Source organism: Lathyrus oleraceus, chromosome 7 (assembly GCF_024323335.1).
Source record: "Lathyrus oleraceus cultivar Zhongwan6 chromosome 7, CAAS_Psat_ZW6_1.0, whole genome shotgun sequence".
Taxonomy (NCBI): Eukaryota; Viridiplantae; Streptophyta; class Magnoliopsida; order Fabales; family Fabaceae; genus Lathyrus; species Lathyrus oleraceus.
Window position 1 is genome coordinate 151,077,288 of NC_066585.1, and position 16,949 is coordinate 151,094,236.

The window sequence follows — 16,949 nt, forward strand, 5'->3', positions numbered from 1 at the left end:
TGCTCTGTGGCTGCCTGTAACAGTATGGATTCTGAACCAAAGGGGGCGTATAATAGAGCGCCTATTTTCAACGGTGAAAATTACGGCTACTGGAAAGACTGCATGCGAGTTCATATAAATTCTGTGAATAGGCTAGTATGGGCTGCCATTGAAAATGGTCCTTTTCAAATCACTATGACAAATGCGGCTGGCGCCATAGTTCCTAAACCAGAAGCTGATTGGAATGAGAAAGATGAGAAAAAGTGGTCGTGTGATTGGAAAGCTCGAAATATACTAATTTCAGCACTTGGTGTTGATGAGTATTATCGAGTATCCCATTGCACGACAGCTAAAGAAATGTGGGATGCTTTAGAAGTTGCCCATGAGGGTACGACTGAAGTAAAACAGTCCCGCATTAACACACTTAATCAAGAGTTTGAGCTCTTTCGCATGAAACAAGGAGAATCTATCTCCGACATGCAAAAGAGATTCACTCATCTCACTAATAGGTTGAATGCACTTGGAAAACCTGTTTCCAATGAAATTGCTACTAATAAAATTTTGAGGTGTCTTAGCAGGGAATGGCTACCTAAAGTAACAGCTATTAAGGAAGCCAACGATCTAACGACACTTACGATTACAACTCTGTTTGGAAAGCTGGAAGAACATCAGCAAGCATTGGAAAGTCTTGAAAAATATGAGAACAAAAGTAAGAAGGAAAAGGAGAAGAAAAGAGACAAAGAGGGAGAGAAGAAGCCAATAGCTCTTGTGGCCTCTAGCTCTAAGTCCTCACGAAAAGAGCAAAGTGACAATGATTCTAGTAGTGACAAAGATTCGGATGATGAGGAAATGAGACATTTTGTAAGGAGATATAATAGATTCATTCGAAAGAACGGAGTCAAGCATTCCGACAAAAATCTCATGAAGTTTCGAAGACAATCTACAGATTCAAAACAGGAAGAGAATAAGAAGAGTAGAGGAAGAGGATCTTGTTTTAATTGTGGTAAATCTGGACATTATAAAACAGATTGTCCTATGAAGTATAAGGATCAAGGAAAAGCTCCACCAAAAGGGTACAACAAACAAAGAAGAGCTTACATTGCATGGGAAAGTGATAGTGATTCATCAAGCACACAAAGTTCAAGTGATAGTGATGAAACCGCAAATCTGTGCCTTACGGCTCACACCAAAAATCTGTCCTACCACAAGAAGAAAATCAATGATAAAAAGGTAAAACAAGCCTATTATAATAATTTCTCTTCTATGACTTTTGCTGAACTGAAAATAGCTTTTGAAAAACTGCATAACAAAGCTGTAGATGCTTTTAAAAGATTATCTTCCGATAAACAAATTTTTTCATTTCTGGAAGGTAAAGTATACAAAGCTGAAAATGCTTTAGAATCATTAAAAGCTAGTATTGCAGAAAATTCAAAATATATTGACATTGATGGATGTAGTAAAGTTAGGTATTGTGACGCTTGTCATATTTGGCAAAAAGAGGTAAACACTCTCAAGGTCAAATTAGAAAAAGCTTTACAACCTAAGGTTACTTATGCCGTTGACTCTAGGTTGTTTAAGAAGTCATTAAATCCTCCATATGCAAAATACTCTTTTATTCCAAAGGATTTAATGAACAAGAATAAACAAACGCATCATCATGGTTTATGTCATTATTGTTGTCGTGCTGGCCATACCATTGAGAAATGCAAGTTTAGGAGATTTCTTGTTCCTAAAGGTATTTATCAATGGAAGCCAAAAGGCAACCATGTTAGCACTTACCCACTCGGACCCAATGAAAATTGGGTACCAACTTCTCTCTTTTGATATTGTAGGATGAGTGCCTTGCTTCCGTAGATAGAAGATGGTTTCTTGACAGCGGCTGCTCAAGGCACATGACCGGTGACATATCGCTTTTCATAGACTTCAAAGCAAAGAAGAAGGGATATCACTACAACAAACAAGACCTTAGACAGGGCTTTTTTTAGCCTTAGACAGCGCTTTAAAGCGCTGTCTAAACCTCCGCTGCTAAAGGTTTAGACAGCGCTTTTTTAAATCTTAAAAGCGCTGTCTAAGCCCCCCCCCCCCCCCTAGACAACGCTTTGGCCAAAAACGCTTTATAAGACCCTCTTATTTTAAATTTTTTAGGTATACCTTAGACAGCGCTTTGGCCAAAAGCGCTTTCTAAGACCCTCCTATTTTAATTTTTTTAGGTATACCTTAGACAGCGCTTTTCAAAAAGCGCTGTCTAAGCCCCCCCCCCCCCCCCCCCTTAGACAGCGCTTTTTACAAAAGCGCTGTCTAAGGTATACGAAAATTTTTGAAGCTTTTGTTTTAAACCACATTTTTTCCAGGTTTATAAACCAGAATTTCTACCTGTTTTCAACCAGATTTTGACAGACAATTATCACATTTTATATATGCCATTTTGGCCTTTTTTCTATCAATTTTTGGCTAACAAATATATATATATATACCAATTCAAACCAATTTTGCCTTAAATGTATCAAAATATATACAAATTTATGTACACATTTATAAGTCATAACATATACTACAAATGTACACATTAATTACAGAAATTTATGAACAAACATTGAGCTTTATCATGAATTGACACCACTCCTCTTTGATTTCGTCCACTTGATCCTTTGTATAAAATGCACACTTGAATTCATCAAAGTACTACATAATAATATAACATATTTTGAATTAATTCCAACTATTTAATTATATGAGATATGTGTAAATATAAAAATAACTCATAAGTTAGAAATACATACATCGGTGGGAATCTTTAATCGGCCCAAAGCAAGAGTATCTCGCATAAACCTCAACATGAAATACCCGCAATCTATTTGATTACGTTGTTGAGGACACTACATATGAAAAAAAAAATATGGATTATAAATCCTAAGTTTTATCAAGTGTCATCACTAATATAATAAAAAATGTGGTAATTAAAAATATACCGCCACTTTAATCCATGTAATGGAGTTGGCGCCCCTCCTTGAGGTTTGGATATCTCGTTGGGCCCGAAAAGCTTGTAGGACGCTAATAAAATAAAATGAAGCAATTAGAACAATTCACATAAACTAAGAAAAATTTTGAACATTCTCACTTACGTGTCAATTAGGACCTTCATATCCGGGTATGTTGTCCAATCATTTCCTAACGAGTCAAGATAATACACAATTTCTCGGATAGGATTGATTGCGAGCAACAACCAATGTCCACTGTAATGATTAGGCAAATGTTAGATGGTAACTTGGAAAATAATTATAATAGATGAATTTAGAATGAAATGCTAACCCGGTATTAAACGGTATAAAAAACAACTTCTCCGCATCTTTATTTTTGCTATATACTACTGTTGCCCCTTTCAACAGGATGTGGGCTTTCCGTAATCCAAGCATAGCATGCATAAGTGTGTAATAAACAGGTTCAGAATGAATATCAACCTGCACGTTTCAATAACAGTTTAAAAAAACCTTTCGGAATTGCAACTAACAGAAAAGGCCAGGACAAAAGTTCATACCACCCTGCAAACTATAACAGAAGTTCTTAATTCATACCAGAAACGGAATAGACCAATTGTCATAACAACATACCATTATACAAGTCCACGATAACATTATATTCATAATTCACAAAACTAACCAATATAACAAAACAAAGCCAAATTAAGTTACACATCCACTCAAGTCCAAATTGAAACTAACATTTTGATTTGTAACTAACCATTGCATTTCATATAAGTTTAGCATTAATTTCATGAGCATTGTAACAGATTTTGAAGGATATATAAACGAAATTCCAGTTTCACAAAAGCAATTTTCTTCATCCATTCCAATTTTAAAGATTCACTCATTCACAAAATTCCAGTTTCACAGAAGAAATTCTTCATTCATTCATGAAGCAGAATTGTCATATATTCATCCATGAATTTTCCACAAGTCAGAAACGGCACAAATCAAAAGTTTTAGAACATACATAACAACGCCACAGTTAGCATTCCACAGGAAAATAAGTATACCCTTAATTAAATCCTAATAATTACACATAGACATCATTGAAACTCGCTAATAAAAAATTACCAAAAGTGCAAGAATTAACCGTGGCAGCCCACCCCAATTCGGTACAGATGCAAATTCTGAAATCAGTTCGAAACCAAGGTAGTACATCCTGCATAATTATCACAACAGAACGAATGTTGTAAGTTAACATTAACCAATATAACTGAATCTAACATAATCATGTAATACAGTCACTAACCCTACTTCAAGTTATTAACATGGTTTTCTAAACAACTCGCAATTCAAACCATTCAAACAGCTTTTTAACAACATAGCAGTATGTTATAACCATCGTAAACGACATTTTAATCGAGTTTTACTAAGTATCGGTGGCAAAATTCTCAATTAACTTCAAATCCATTACAATTATTAAGTTGTTGGCAAGTGAGCAACTCAAAACACACTAGCTAGTGCTGTCTAAAACGAGTCGTTAGCAGATTCCCAAAATTAGTCATAACAACTTAACTGATACAACTTGCTGCGGTAACAGCTCCCGGCGCTCATGCCCAATGACAAGTCATGCACCAAGACAATCATTAGCATAGCGGAAAGTTTCAGCAAGTAAGTTCTACATCAAATAATCAGGCAAGTGTTTGGTCATGGTCTTGACCTTCACTAATAATGTTTCTGATACTAATAGGCCATGACAGATCTCACCATCAACTTGCTAACAGATTTACTAACATCAATCTAACCTTTTGTAGTAACATAATTTCAAAGCAATCGATTATAAATAAAACTAACAGAGTCAAAAAATGGGAAATAACTAACAGCAGGACTTTGACTAACAGTTAAGTTTTTTTTTCTAATTTCATAATAACCATGACTAACTAGTTCTCTAACTTAACCTAACTAATTTTAAATTGATTTGACAGACTTGTAACTAACAAAACAAACTAACATTTTAACAGCAGAACTTCCAACCACAACAAACCTTCATAGAAGTAACGTGCAAATCCAGCTGAACTGCAAGCTAAGGTCCAATTTTGACTTATCCCTGCAAGCAATACAACTATTTTAACTGATGGAAATAATTAATAGAAAATCAATTCACATATAAAATTAACTTGCAACTAACAGAGTTTTAACAAAAATCCTAACAACCTGCCCTAACATAACTAACCTGCCCGATCCGTTGCCCGATTTGGTTGAGAATACCATGTATATAACAGTGCAATCAGAAGCTTTTCTAGTTTTTTCATTCCTCACCTTCAATCTTCACTCTTCACTCTCAAGCTCTCTACCCTCATATTCAGAATCGGTTGCTTTTTGCTCAAAGATTAGAGCTCATTCTTCACAGTTCATCTCTGAGAAGCTCACTTCACTTCCCTCTCGCGTGACCACTTCGCCACGTAACCACCGCAGTGATGACTCTGCAATTCCATAACACAATTCAGAAGAGTTGAAGAAGAAGAAGAATCGCAATCACAGTTGAGAAGAATAAGATACATAACGAGTGACACAACAAGAGGAAGAGAAGCTAATACCTGCGATTCTCTGAAAATCCACCGCACCGGAATTCTGAGCCGGATTGGAGTTGGATCCAAATTCGATCTTCCATTCGCAATTGGTGTTTAACATTAAAAGTAATTTGTTCAATTATAAGGCATTAGTTGTCAAAAGTTACTAACAATGGAAAATCCAAGTCTTGAGACATGAGAGTTTGGGCAGTCAGCTGTTAACCTTAACACCATCCAACTTCAAACATAATTATGATTTTGAAAATATATAACAAAAGAAGCAGAGAAAACAAAGAACAAGAGATAACCTGAATCCGTGCTCCAGTAGAAGCTTGCATACTCTTAATTGTTTCTCCTCCTTTACCAATTATAAGGCCGACCTAAGAAACCAAATCAACTATAAACAAAACACTGTAGAAAGTACATGGGTGTACATATTTCGGGCAACTTTGCACACCTTATTGTTTGGGATTTGCATCGAAAATTCATCACCCCCAGATTGTGCAGCCATCCGTCTAGTACCACCACCGGCAGAAGCCCCGGCTTCAGCCTAGTAAAGAAGCAACTCTTATCAGTGATGTTAATGGTTACATTTCCCCCAGATTATTACAGTTAAAAATCAGTAGAAAACAACCATCGTCAATGACGCTTCACTAACAGGTTACAGTTAAGGCCATTCGACTTTGAAGATCATTTTAACAAATTCAGCACAAAACAATCATACTAAAGTTACAAAATCAGTTCAAAACAAATACTGTCAGCAATATTTCACTAGCAGGTTACAGTTGCAGTCATTCAAACCTCACTAGAGCAAATTAACCAGAAAACACACCATATTACAAATAGAAAGTCAATTCAAAACCACTCTTATCAGTGAATTTTCCCTGGCAGGATACAGAGCGCACTAATTCCAATATAATTTAAGCAAATTTATCATTAAACATTTCACATTGCATTTATAAAATCAGTTGAAAACAACTCTAACCAGTGATATTTCACTAACAGGCCAAAGTTACAGTGATTCCACAACATAATTAGAGAAAATTTAAAACAAACCTCAGCAAGGACTTCATTGATAAGTTTCTCAGCAGAAGCAACAGCATCAGAAGTACCCATAAGCTCAACCATCCTCGTAGTAGAATTAGGATCCGCATCCATATCACGAGTAACCTGAATCTTAGCCCCAGACTGCAACTGAAGATACTTAATAGTCTCACCTCCTTTCCCAATAAGAACCCCAACCCTACCATTAGGTATCTCAATCTTCTTACTAGAACCACCATAAGAACCAGCTGAATATTGCGGCTTCAAATCGTAAGAATCGAAGCCAGATTGAGGAGCACCATTATCGGACTTGGAACGTTTAGGATCGAAGGAAAGTGGAGGAGCGCCGCCGGTGACACTGAGGAGCCGAGCGGCGACTTCTTGAGCTTTCTGTTTAGCGTTTGCGACTTCGAGTTGAATGTCAGTGGCGGTGGGTTGGTCTTCGTATTTGCGTTTTAGGGCGTATTGTGGTTCTTCCGCCATCGTGACAAACCCTACCAATTCCATGCCTTAGACTGAGAACGAAAATAGAAGTCTGAAATTTAATTTTAATTAGACCTTAGACAGCGCTTTTGTGGAAAGCGCTTTCTAAGATATGCCTTAGACAGCGCTTTCCAAAAGCGCTTTCTAAACCCCCCCTTAGACAGCGCTTTGGTTTTAATTTTTTTTTAATTTAAAGACTTTAGACAGCGCTTTATCAAAAGCGCTGACTAAGGTCTATATTTAAAAGCGCTTTCTAAAAGCGCTGTCTAAGGGGGGGTCTTAGACAGCGCTTTTAGAAAGCGCTGTCTAAGACCCCCCCTTAGACAGCGCTTTCATTATTTTTTTGGAACATTTTCCGTGTTTTATTTTAATTTTAACCTTAGACAGCGCTTTCTTTTAAAAGCGCTGTCTAAGATGCGCTGTTAAAAGTCATTTTTGGCGTAGTGTATGTTACTTATGGAGACAATAACAAAGGAGCTATACTCGGTAAAGGTAGTGTAGGTAATCCCTCTACCACTACTATTTCTGATGTCCATTTAGTAGAGGGGCTTAAACACAACTTGTTAAGCATAAGTCAATTGTGTGACAAGGGTTATAAAGTTTCTTTCACAAAAACTTGCTGCATAATTGAACATGTTGAACAGAACATTGTGTTTAAGGGAGTAAGAGTAAATAATATAATAAGCGTTTACTTACTGTTGAAGAATCTGTCCATGTATCTGTTGATGAGTCTTATCCGAAAAGTGTCGGAAAAGGTATTTCTTTTGATGACGCAGGTGTATCTACAGAAGACATACTCAAGGAAGCTGTTTCGGAAACTGATCAGTCCAGAACAGCTGCCCATGAGAAGGAGGAAGATACTAGTCATGAAGAAGATGAGGAAGAAAGGACAGCTGAAGTGAATGACCTTCCACCAGCTTGGAAATCTTCAAAAGACCATCCTATCGACAACATCTTGGGAGATATTTCAAAGGGAGTAATGACTCGTTCTAAGGGTTATGCAGGGTGAATTTGAGATGAGTCTCATGGAGGAGCTGAATTACTTCCTAGGAATGCAGATAAAGCAACTTGATGAGGGTGCAACAGTATGTCAAACAAAATACTGCAGAGAACTACTCAAGCGCTTTGGAATGAATGACTCAAAATCAATTGACACCCCTATGCCTACCAACGGAAATCTGGATAAGGATAAGCATGTTTCTTCTTATTTTTATTATGCCTCACCTTGGTTGATGAGATTTGTTTTAGATTACACTTATTCCTCACAAGGTTACACCAACAGAGGTAATATCACTCCTATCTATATCTCATTTAGAATTATATGATTGTGTATGTTAGAACAAAAGTTTTTTTTTACTGTTTGAACATTAAAAATTCTGATTTGTGAATCATACTTGGGCATAATTATCATGACATACTTCTGGGCATAATGCAAATCCACACTGCACAAAAATTCATTAAAATCTGGTTTGGCATCAGTATGTATCGATCCAAACATGTATGCATCGATTCATATCTTATGCATTTCAAATTTCTCAAAACTGGTTCAGGATGTAGCGATCCATCCGTCGTTTGTATCGATACATAGACCCTTTAAAAACAAAATTGCATGGTATGGATCGATTCATGGCCATATGCATCGACACATACTGACTGCTATTTGGATTAAATGCATTTTTTTCATGTTGCTTAAGTTTTTTTTATTGTTGCACAATATATGGTTTAGCTTATGTAATTCTTAAACTCGTTCATACTACTTAAATGCTTATAACCTTCTGTTTACTTCTGATGTTATTGCCCTTATTTGTCATTCTTTGTGAGTGATTCTTTACTTTGTAAGCTTCATTCTGTGTGATTGTTAGCTTATCTATCAATTTTGTTGTGTTCTGCTACATGTTGCCTTGATAAACCTGTTTTTTTTTCTTCTTTTTGATGTTGACAAAGGGGGAGAAAATGCAGATATGCACAAACTCAGGGGGAGTATCACACATCTTGCCAAGAATTTGCCATCATCAAAAAGGGGGAGTTTGTGAGAAAATTCTTTACTTTGAATTAATTTTGAATGATAGCAAATTGTGTGATCATCATCCAAATGTTAGCTGTGCATTACATTACATGATACATTTGTGTTTTTATTGTGGTCTTATCCCATCCTATTATTGCATAACTGTACATAAAGGCCTACATTGACACATCTCTTAAAATAACACATAAAATACGTTTTGTGTCAGTATGCATCAACACATAAGCCTGTGCATCGATACATACAGCATGTGGTATATCACAAAACTCTTTTTGTTCAGTATGCATCGATGCATACGAGTCATGCATCAACACATGAAAGGCAAAAGGCTCTATGGATCGATCCATACGATCCCTGCATCGATACATGACCAATTGAAACAGCATCCTTGCATCGATACATGACCAATTGAAACAGCCTGTGTATCAATGCATACGCATTAGGCATCGATACATGCTAGTGGAAAAATCACATGCATCAATACATACGAATTATGCATCGATACATGATTAATCCATTTCACCAAAAATTCACTTATCTTACAGTATGCATCGATGCATACTCTCATGTATCAATGCATAAAGCTGTTTTGCTCTCTAACAGTTCTGTTGTTGCTGCATATATAAGACATGTTATGACAGCAGTGGAAAAAACGAATTCATTGAGGAAAAACAATTGAACACAAGATCAAAAAGCAGTGTTGGAGCAATTGTTTGAGAGCACATAGAAACCTGAAAGAGACTTCATCTTCTTCATCTTCTCAATCACTTTTCTTCAAGAACATTTACACATAACCATTCTTGTTCTTTGGATAAAAAGAAGCATCGAGATAACGTTCAGTGGTACGATCAAGGATCTAGCTGTGGTTTTCAGTGGAACGATCAAGGATCTAGCTGAGTTGAAGATTGAAGGGGGTTTCTAGGAAAAACCTACTGGTTTGTCCTTCAAGAACTGGAGTGTTCTTGAGGGTTTGGGAGTCACGTTTGCAGAACATATTCAGCCGCAGCGTTGCGTTTGGAGATCGGGGGATTTCGCAAGCAGGTCGTGGAACCGGTGAATTGTTTGCAGTTTCGTGCAGGAAATTCTTGATCGTGCTCAGATCAAGTGAAGGTTCATACAAGAAGAAGTTCTTGGAATTTAGAATTCTGTCTTTGTATCACAACCTTGTATCAACGAATTCGGCAATAATTGATAATCAAAGTTCTCAATTTCGTTTGAAATTGAGAGGGAGACGTACCCACACGCGAGGACGACGTGGGGAACTTCCTTACCAAATCTCTGCGTATCGTATTCTTACCTTACTCCTCTTTACGTTTAAAACAGTTTTCGCAATTTCAGTTAGTGTGTTGTGATTGTTCCTTTTGCAAGACAGCAGTGGCACGAAAACCTTTTTAATTAAACTCTACTGCTGTTCACCATTGATCACACACAAACCAACTGTTTGACAAAATTGTTAGATAGATTTTATTCATTGGAAATAGACTTTAATGATAAGTGCATTCAATTAGCTAAAATTCTGGTGTTGATAGTTTCTGTCATTCTTATTCAAATCCAGCATTAAACTCGTGTGTCCGGTTTTCTAGTAGCGGTTCAGAATAGACGGAAGTCGATTCGGGACTGATTTTTTCCGCCAACTTTAAAAACTCTGATAAAACTTTAAATCCGTTAAATTTTAAAGAGGTGATCTATTCACCCCCCCTCTCGATCACTAGCCACACCGTCTAACAGTAAGTAGAGTCTTGTTGAGATCTACTGTTAAGAAATATTTGAGAGCTATATCATGCTCGGGCAGTAGATAGATTTTTTTTCTAATGTCTCAACTATTTCTTTAAAAAATTTCAATTTTCCTTCTAAGAAACTCAAGTTGTTTCTGAATAGCTTTCATGTGCCTTGCCTATTCTTGACAAAGGCTTATGAAATTATGAATAAGATCAGAATAAGATAGGTTAGGGTATTCCCAATCTTTGTTATCAGATTCAGAGCCAGAACCTGACTCAGTCTCTGAATCAGAGAGTGTAAGAGCCATCAATGCACGATTGGCTTCTTCAGCTTCTCTCTCTGAATCGTTTTCATCAACAAGTTCATCCCATGTTTCCATGAGATCTTTCTTGAACTTTCTCTAAAACTTTCTTTTAGAAGGATTTCTTTAATTGATTTGTCTTTTAGAGATTAGGACAATCATTTAAAAAGTGATCAGGCTAGTTGTAGTTATAGCAGATCTTCTGATCAACTTCTCTATTCTTGGAACAGAAGCCTTTGAAGTTAGAGCTTCAACCAGATAGTCTCTTGTTACTCTTGGTAAGCTGTGGAAGTCTCTCGCAAAAGTAATGCCATTTCCTCATCATCAGAATCCCCATTAGAATCTTCTCAGTCAGAAGGTTCTTTTGGTTTTTATGGCTTTTGAGAATTTGGAAATCTGATCAGTCTTCTTTTTAAACAAGCAGATCAAGATTAAACATTATTCCTGCAACAAGCACATTTACCCCACGAGTCAGTCTTAAGGGTTAAGAAATCCTTTCATAATCACAAGGTAAATGACTCATAGCAGAAAAGGTTTCTTGATTTCCTTAACAAGCAGACTTATCCCACGAGTCAGTCTTAAAGATTAAAAATCATTTCATACTCACAAAACAAGTGGCCTAGAGAAGAAACAAGTTTCTTGATCTCCTTTAGCTCAACTTTCTTTTCCTTCTGTAGTTTCTATTTTGTAACAACTGAAGGAAACTTCAAGGAAAGATGAGTTTCTACTTAAGTAGCTTTTTCTGACTGTTCTTGTATGTTTCACAGTTAACTAAACTGAGCAAAGTAAGGCTCTAATACCAACTAAAGGTAAGAAAAATACAAAAGAAGGGGGGTTGAATTATGTATGACTAAAAAATATCTTTTCACTTCTGATTCTGGAACATCAGATTTCGAATCATGTTCAGAGTCTGATACCAGAGTAATTATCAGAAGTGAGAAGTTTACTTTTTTCTTCTTCAACTCAGTTTCCGAACCTAAGGTTTCAAGCTCAGATTCTGATATAAGTAAGACTCTGAATCATACTTGAGTCTGACTTCAAAGTTCATTTTCACAGTGGAATAGAAATTCAAAAGTAAATAAATAAACACACAATATATCATGGTTCCTCTTAAACCGAGAGTAGTCCAGTCCCCTTGCAGCACAAGAACTTTTAACTATAACCATACTGATTCAATTGCTTAAGCCAGCAGTTCAAGACTTCCTACTCAATCACACATGATCAATACTTCCTTTCTCAAGCACCCAACTCGAGACTTCATGCTCAATCACCCCTGATCGAGACTTCCTTTCCCAAACTCCTCGTTCAGGACTTCCTTTCCTTAAGCTCGTGTTAAGGACTTCATGCTCAGTCACCCAGACCGAGACTTCATGCTCTGCCCGCAAGCATGAGACTTCAATGCCTACACATCCAGTTTAGGACTTTACCACCTTAAGCTCATGTTAAGGAGTTTTTCTCAATCACATAGAAAGATACTTGTTTGCCTAACTAATTAGATTAGGACTTTAATGCTCAAGTATCCAACAAGAGACTTACTCTTAGCTCAACGGCTAGAGTCTTCAAATTCTCTTAACCATAAGAATCTGGTATAATCTTGTGTTCATGTGAGTGATTTTGAATAAGCAGATACACAAAGATTTACACTCTTGAGCAGATATGAGTTGATTGCTCCTAAGTGTGGAAGAATGAAGTGGTCATTTTTATTCTCTCATTGCACATATTTTCTCTTGTTGTGCCTTTCTATTATGATGAACATATTCACATATTCTATCTTCATAATGTATGTGAAAACGTTTCATCCCTGCTATCACACACTTAACCCTTCTGGTTATATTTTCTATTTAATGTATGTTTCATAGATCTATGTTTTCTGATTAAAAACACGACTTGCTATCAACCAATACAGTGAAATGGTATCACATTTTTATGAACACAGTCATATACTCTGCAACCCACATTCATCTTGGTCATAGCAGACTCATAGAGATTGTTCCATGAAATTCAAAAGTTCAGAACTCTCTTGAATGTTTTCAATCTTCATCTACAAATAGATTCTAGAATAGATCCATTGAATATTTAAACTACTATAGTATAAATAGTCGTTGAAACTACCATGGTACAAGTAGTTGTTGAAAGGCTTTAGCTGTTGGATAATAGAGTGAGTCAAAACTCAACTAGCATAAAGACGTTGGGTGAAGAGAGTAGAGTTCAGAGCAATTGGATGGATAAGATCCTAACAACATATTTTTATGTTGATTAGACAAAAAGTATTGTACTATATTTTTATGTTGATTAGACAAAAAGTATTGTATTGTTGTCACGTGATCTTCTATGGATAACTTAGGACTTGAAACCTTCTTATAGACGTTTATTGAAGCTTGTTCAGAGTCATTACTATCCTTATACTTAACTTCTTGATTCAATGGCTTTTTATAGAATTAGTTAAAGATTGATCAGAAGTTGAAGTATGTCTTCGGAACCTGGTTAGAGTGAGACTTCAGAGTCTAGTAGTTCACAGGTTCTGAGTTTGTCTTCATCAGAGTCTTGATCAGAATTAGCCTAGATAAACACTTGTAGAGTTGATGACTTGATATAGACAAATTCCTTTGAAGCATAACCTTCAAAAGTGTTGGTAAAGCACGTTCGAAAATTGTAGGTTCATTCCTTGTGAAAGTGGCTGCTTGCTTCAAAAGATTCTAGTGTTCAAAGTTTGCTGATCTTTGGATTCCATGATAAGCTTAGGTTCAATCTGAAAGACTTGGATAGATGATGACAGTTCGTCATTGCATGAATTTAGTCAAAGAATCAGATCAAAAATAGTGAAGGATGATCCAAAATGAAGAAGAAAGACCAAAGAATTATGACAACATAGCTAAGTGAGAAGATTGTAGACTTAGTGAAAATTTGGGTGAAAAAGGGATCAAAAAGAGTGAAACTTCGAAAATAATCGCATGCACCATCACGGAGCACCGCACGCGCGATAGGGAAATAAAAGCTACATCGCGTACGCGATTCAATCCATCACGTGCACGATGGTCCCTTTTTCTAGGCTTTTTCTGACGCATATGATCCATTATGAACTCTTTTGAGGGGAATTTTTGCACTTTGACAAGGGTTATGAAAATTAGAGTGAAAAGCATGATTTGGAGAGCATCAAAGGAGATTTTCAGGGCATTTGAAGCCATTAGGGGCCATTACTTCAAGGGAATTCATATGTTATTTTCATCAATCAATTGAGGTATTGTAATCTAAATTATGAGTGGATAAGCTCATCTAGATTAGGTTCTGTTATCATGAACCTATTTCAATATTGTTGGGTAATATGTTGATTTGACTTTGTATGAATCTTTTGATGTATAATGCCACTCAATTTCTTATTGTTCTTAATATTTTTTATGTGAGATACTCTTTTAATCTGATTTTGGGCATATAGGGAATACTGACCATTAGTCTATGTGTTGGACTTAGGGCAAGTGTTATACGTACGCTGGTTGAATAGGAATAGGAGACCCAAAGTAGTAGCATAGGGAATTAATATTTTGTACGTCGCCCATCCTTCTTACGCTGGCGGACTAGGGATAGGAAGCTTAGAGTAGTGGTTGGTGAGTTATTTCATTAGGGATCAACTATTACGGTTTTGTTAATTCGTCGTGGGGTTATAGTGATAAGATCATTCATACAATGCATCAAACATCAACAATAGAGAAATATGGGATTCTAAAACCCCAACCTGACCACTATTGTAATTTTTTTTAATCTCTTATTTACTTTTCGCATTAAAACTCACCCCCCTCTTACTAGTTTTTATACATTACACACATTTTGTCTTGTTAGAAGCAGTCCTTGTGGATTCAATCTTTTTATTACTGCGACATTATCAATACACTTACCTAGAAGTCATCAACAATAGCTACTTGTCGTTGATTGAGTTTACCTATAACAATAGTTTCTATTCTAGTATCATAATGGACCATATGAGGCGTTGTACGATAGGAGGTGTAGAATTTATTTGTGTTGGTATGAGTCAGACGAAAGTGTTATGCTCAGACCTGGGATTGTTCACCAGACGACTGAAAAGATCAAGATGATCCAAGAAAAGATGAAAGCGTCGCAGAGTCGTCAGAAAAGTTACCATGATAAGAGGAGGAAAGAACTTGAGTTCCAGGAGGGAGAAAACATGTTTTTGAGAGTTACGCTGGTAACTGGTGTTAGTCGAGCTTTGAAGTCTCGAAAGTTCACGCCGTGTTTTATTGGTCTGTACCCGATTTTATAGAGGATGAGAGAGGTGTCCTATCATATTACTTTGTCAATGCCGTTAGATAATCTTCATGATATGTTTCATGTGTCTCAGTTGAGAAGATACATTTCAGATCCATCTCATATGATCCAGGTGGATGATGTGCAGGTGAGAGATAACCTGACTGTTGAGGTATCACCCGTGCGTATAGAGGATCGAGAAGTGAAGTAGATGCATGGTAAAGAGATTACCTTAGTGAAGGTATTTTGGGGTGGACCAGCTGGTGGGAGCATGACTTGGGAGCGTGAGAAGTAGATGAAGGAGTTGTATCTGACTCTGTTTTCCTCAAGTAATTCTCGATGGGCGAAAATTTCTTAAGTGAGAGAGAGTTGTAACACCCTATTTTTTTATTAGATATTTTATTATATTCTAATTGTTTAAATTATGGATTTTGATGATTTATTTTATGGCTGGGTGTTGGCGGAATATGTATCCTTGAGTTAGGGGTATAGAGAGATGATAGAAGTAAGTAGAATAATTTAGAATTATTTTGATAATTAAAAATAATGTTTTATTTATTTTTATTATATTAATTAGTGAAGATAGAAAAATTGGGTCAAATATGAGAAATTGAGAAAGTTAGTGGGAGGAAGGAATATGAGATAATTAAGTTTGGGCCAAGTTAGTGATTTGGAAAAGTTTACCCTAAAAATAAAAAGTTAAGAGAAATCTAGGTTTAGGGAGATTTTCACAGTACGTGACATTTGAGAAAAAGGAGAAAAGAGGCAAGAGGCAAAGTAATCAAGGGAAGAGAGTGAAAGTTTCAATTCATAATTTTTGCAAGGAATTCAGGTAAGGATGAGAACTTGTTCAAATAATAATGGATATGATAGAAGGGTAGAATGGAGAAACCTTTAACCTCCTTAGGGTTTGGTGTTTTGATTCATAATTTTAAATTTAAGTGTTATCATGGTTGTTATATGATGAATTTCGTGTATCTTATGTGCGTGTATTTTTCTGTTTTTATGATTGAACATATACCCACCATTGTTGCAATTTCGAAGGTTTTAGGCATAATCTTAAAATTGTGATTAAATGATTTAATTTTGTTAAAACTATAAATTAATTTTAGATAATTAGAGTATTGCATGGTTTGTAATTTTTTGAGCGTTTGGGTTTTTACGGAATCGAAATCGGAGGTCCGGAAGACCTCCAACAATGAAAAACGCTGAAAATTCTGCATTCTCTCCATCACGGCCGCGCTCAGCGCGAGAGCCTTTTTTTTATGTTTTTCGTTCGAAATTGTTTTGGTCATAACTTTTTATCCGTAAGTCTAAATCGAGTTCCGTTTGAAGCGTTAGATATATGAAATAGAGGGCTATAACTTTGTTTCAGGAATAAAATAATTTTAGTGATTATTTCATGGACATTTTTGGGGTTGAAGAAGATGAAAATTGTGTTGGAAATTTTAGAAAACAATAACTTTTTAGTAACGCCTTCGTGCACGGTTTTGATCATAACTTTCAACTCGTGAATCATTTTGGGTTGGGGTTTGAAGTATCAGAAAACTGACTCTAAGAGATATAATATGATGGTGATATGTGAATTTATTGAGTATTATTCCTATGCC

The 16,949-nt window shown here is 36.2% G+C and overlaps 1 protein-coding gene and 1 long non-coding RNA gene across 2 annotated transcripts; both read right to left on the reverse strand.

Annotated features, from left to right (window-relative positions):
* Positions 1-4,701: 4,701 nt before the first annotated feature.
* LOC127100973 (uncharacterized) lies at positions 4,702-5,662 on the reverse strand. The gene is made up of 3 exons (XR_007794552.1): positions 5,540-5,662; positions 5,176-5,425; positions 4,702-5,049 (listed from the first exon to the last, which is right to left on the reverse strand). It is a non-coding gene; the product is annotated as an uncharacterized LOC127100973 (long non-coding RNA).
* A 52-nt stretch (positions 5,663-5,714) lies between these two features.
* Positions 5,715-7,069, reverse strand: LOC127100969 (uncharacterized). Its single transcript, XM_051038286.1, has 3 exons — positions 6,569-7,069; positions 5,970-6,062; positions 5,715-5,892 (listed from the first exon to the last, which is right to left on the reverse strand). The coding sequence occupies exons 1-3, from the start codon at positions 7,061-7,063 to the stop codon at positions 5,737-5,739; spliced, it is 744 nt and encodes a 247-aa protein (XP_050894243.1). The 5' UTR covers positions 7,064-7,069; the 3' UTR covers positions 5,715-5,736.
* Positions 7,070-16,949: the final 9,880 nt, after the last annotated feature.